This window comes from Gossypium arboreum, chromosome 13 (assembly GCF_025698485.1).
Source record: "Gossypium arboreum isolate Shixiya-1 chromosome 13, ASM2569848v2, whole genome shotgun sequence".
Taxonomy (NCBI): domain Eukaryota; kingdom Viridiplantae; phylum Streptophyta; class Magnoliopsida; order Malvales; family Malvaceae; genus Gossypium; species Gossypium arboreum.
The window spans coordinates 116,805,757-116,809,468 of NC_069082.1; the positions used below are offsets into that span (position 1 = coordinate 116,805,757).

At 36.3% G+C, this 3,712-nt stretch overlaps 1 protein-coding gene across 1 annotated transcript; it reads left to right on the top strand.

Annotated features, from left to right (window-relative positions):
• The first annotated feature begins 384 nt into the window (after nt 1-384).
• Nucleotides 385-1,042, top strand: LOC108463724 (uncharacterized). Its single transcript, XM_017763625.2, has 2 exons — nt 385-559; nt 642-1,042. Exons 1-2 carry the CDS (start codon nt 385-387, stop codon nt 833-835), a joined length of 369 nt encoding a protein of 122 aa, XP_017619114.1. The 3' UTR covers nt 836-1,042.
• Nucleotides 1,043-3,712: the final 2,670 nt, after the last annotated feature.

The window sequence follows — 3,712 nt, forward strand, 5'->3', positions numbered from 1 at the left end:
TTGTTTAGAAATTCAATTAATTATTTTAATTAGTGTTGTAATTAATAGTATAATTATTTTAATTTTCATAGCTAACAAAAAACCAGAGTTATCGGCTCAAAAGGGAAAGGAGAAGATTACCGAGGAGTAAATCAAGAATTTTGTGTTTGTATTACTATAATTCAAGTTATTTATTATTAAGTATTAATTTTAAATTTATTTATTTTATAGTAAGTAAATATTGAGGTAAGTAATTTTATTGAATTCAATTTAGAAAATTGAATTTAGAAAATTGAATTGAATGAGAAATACGTGTTAGTATTACTATAATTTGAATTTAATTATTATTAATTTTGAATTTTGAATTTAAATGTAAGCTTTGGGAAAGGAGAAGAATTGAGAAAAATGGCAACAACATCGAAGAACATGTATGTTTTCTACAGGCAGAAGAAGAATAACTCTGCCTCTATCGGAAAAAAATCAACTAAAAACCCATCTCCCAAACACGCTGCTACTTTCGGTTTTGATATCACCCAACCCCTTACTCTTGTTTCTCATGGCGGTTCACTCGATCTCAAAGGTCACTCTCTTTTCCTTTTCTTTCCGGAAATGGATATTTACAAAAAGCTAAAATTATTGTTTCTTTTCTCTGAGGGGAACAAATGATTTTGATGAACAAGAGCAACTGTTAAGGCAATTTGATATGAACATGGCATACGGGCCGTGTGTGGGGATAACGCGGCTGGATCAGTGGAAAAGAGCTCAAAGAATGGGGCTAAACCCTCCTAAAGAGATTGAAAGCCTTTTGAAAGATGGGAAAGTAAAGTTAGAAAGTTTATTTGATGGTCGTGTTTAGTTAATTAGCAGGTATCATAATAGTAGTATTATGTATGTTTAGCTGAAATCAGACAGTTTCTAGCTGTGCTTCTGGTTGGGTGTTTTTAAATGTTTTGATGAACCTGAAAAGTTGTTTTGGTCTTAATCCATGTGGGATTTTATGAAATTTGCACTAGCATTGCTTGTTGTAGTATGAGTGAGTTATTTGGCTATTCCAAGCTCGGATTCTAAATCCCTTTTCCTAACAACTCCTTGGTGAATTAAAATTGATCTTAGTTGCTTAAAGAAAGAAAATTACGAAAAATTTTCCGAAATATTCGAACAAGTCCCGTTTTACTTTTAATACGTGTTTTGGGCTTCGAGAGTCCAATATAGGGACTTAATTGTTAAATTATACTATGAAAGTTATATTAATTGTAAATTATTTGTAAGTTGTCTGATATGTTTGGTAATGCCTCGTAACCCCGTTTTGGCGACGGTTCGGGGTTAGGGGGTGTTACACAGCAGTATCACTTTTGCACTTTTAAAAAATAGAGTATTCACACACCAATGTTTTGAAATATTTTGAAAGCCCTTTCCAGTAGAGAAAACCTACTATTCTTTGCCTCGTGGCATGTATTCAAGAATGCCCACCAATTGCTTCCCTATGAAAAAGTTGGAAGATGGCCCTTCTTAATTCCAACAGGTTCCCCACAATTACTTTCCCTTTCCTTCAAAGAATGTACCATCCCAAGAGTATTTAGGGTGGGAATGAGGTTGTTGTTGTACCTCCTTACACGTTTTTTGCAAAATGGGATCTTTTTTACTGGTTTGTATGATTATTCCCATAGCTCAGAGTAAGATAAAGTACTGCTGCCTATACACTAAAATAATTGGCCTTAACAATACACAGTTTTCTTGAGAGAGCATCAACAACAATATTTTGGATCCCCCTTTGATAAATGTTGGAGTAATCATACCCCAACATTTTGGCAACCCACCTCTGTTGAAAAGGGGTGATTGCTTTCTGTTTTGAGAGAAACTTCAAGCTTTGGTGGTCTGTTTTAATTAAAAATTGTCTTCCTACTAAATATGGATGCCATTTTTTAACTGCTAGAAGGGTTGCGAGCATATCTTATCATATATAGATAGAGCCTGATGGTTGATGCCTAAAGCTTTGCTAAAGAAAGCTACTGATTTCCCTTGTTGCTAAGGTATTGCCCCAACTCCTATACCACTGGTATCAGTCTCCACACAAGAAAGTTTCTGAAAATCAGGCAGACTCAACACTAGTGCTTGACAAATGGATTCTTTAAGCTCTTGAAAAGCCTTCTGCATCTCTTCAGTCCACTGCCATATAACATTTTTCTTCAATAAATTGGTATGTGGTTTGGCTAGAACTCCATAACCCTTGATAAACCTTCTATAATACCCTGACAGTCCCAAGAAGCCTCTCAATTCCTTGATGGATTGTGGTGGAGGCCAATTAAGAACCCCTTCTACCTTGGAGTGCTCACTATGCCACTAGAAATGACATGGCCTAGATACTTCATTTGACTAGTGCCAAACTAATATTTGCTCATTTTTGCAAATAACTGGTTATTTCTCAACAGCTGCAATACTTCCCTCAAGTGTTGTAGGTGCATTGTCCAGTCCTTAGAATAGACTAAGATATCGTCAAAGAACACCAAAATCGACTTCCTAAGAAAATTCATGAAGACATCATTCATTTAGGATTGAAAACTGGATGGCACATTTGTGAGTTCAAATGACATTACCATAAACTCGTAATGTCCTTCATGAGTTTGAAAGGTTGTTTTGTGGATGTCTTTGTCCCACATCTGAATTTGATGGTACCTTGACCTTAGGTCCAATTTAGAGAAAATAGTGGCCTGGCCTAGTTCATCCAAAAGCTTCTCAATCACAGGGATGAGGAACTTATCTTTTATGGTGATTTGGTTGAATTCTGTAGTCAATACACAGTCTCCAACTCCTATCCTTCTTCTTTACCATGACCACAAGAGAAGCAAAAGGGCTATTACTATCTTGAATTATCCCAGTCTACTTCATTTCCTGGATGAACTTCTCTATCTCTTCCTTTTGAACTACTAGATACCTATAGGGCCTCACATGTACAATTTTCCCTTCATCAACCAAAGGAATCCTATGATCTTGTAATCATGTAGGTTAGTCTAGTAAGTGGTTGAAATACATCATTTAATTCTGATAGAAGGGCTTGTATATCTGGTTGTAACTGGGCGTCTGGTAGGGTGAGACATATATGCTCACAAGTGGTCAGTAACATTTGACAAGGTCTATGGCCAGCAATGCTAAAACATTTAGATAGCTGGTTGCCTAAAAGTAAATGCATGCTCCTAGGAACAATCTCTTGTAGAATGTACTGGTGCACCAAATACTTAAATTACATGATCAAAGAAGAGAAATTCCAAATGATGGAACCAAGAGACAACAACCATTGAATTCCCAGTACAATATCACATCCCTTAACTAGTAAGATTAAGAAACCAGTTAAGAAGTAGGAGCCCTGTGTTTCCCACTGAACAGATCAACAGATACCTTGAGTGGATAGTTTAACCCCATTAGCCACCATTATCTTCAGTGGAGGGGCTGGCTCAACTGGTAAATTAAGTCTCCTGACCAATTTGGCATCTATAAAGTTATGTGTGCTCCTCGAATCCACTAAAATGATCATTTCCATTTGATTGATAGATACTGAAATCCTCATAGTATTGTGCTCTTGAGATCTATTCAAAGCATGCAAAGACACCACTGGTGGTCTGATTTCAATGTCCTTGTCCATTATGTTCAGTTGTTCCTTGCACTCCAAGAAATCCTCAAAAGTTGGACTCTTAGGCTCACTTTCCTATTCAGGGTTAGCCTCAAGCAACAATTGATA

Coding starts and splice junctions, on each gene's coding strand:
- LOC108463724 (XM_017763625.2), top strand. CDS start 385: ATGGCAACAACATCGAAGAACATGTATGTTTTCTACAGGCAGAAGAAG. Junction 560..641: donor CGGTTCACTCGATCTCAAAG/GTCACTCTCTTT, acceptor TGAGGGGAACAA/ATGATTTTGATGAACAAGAG.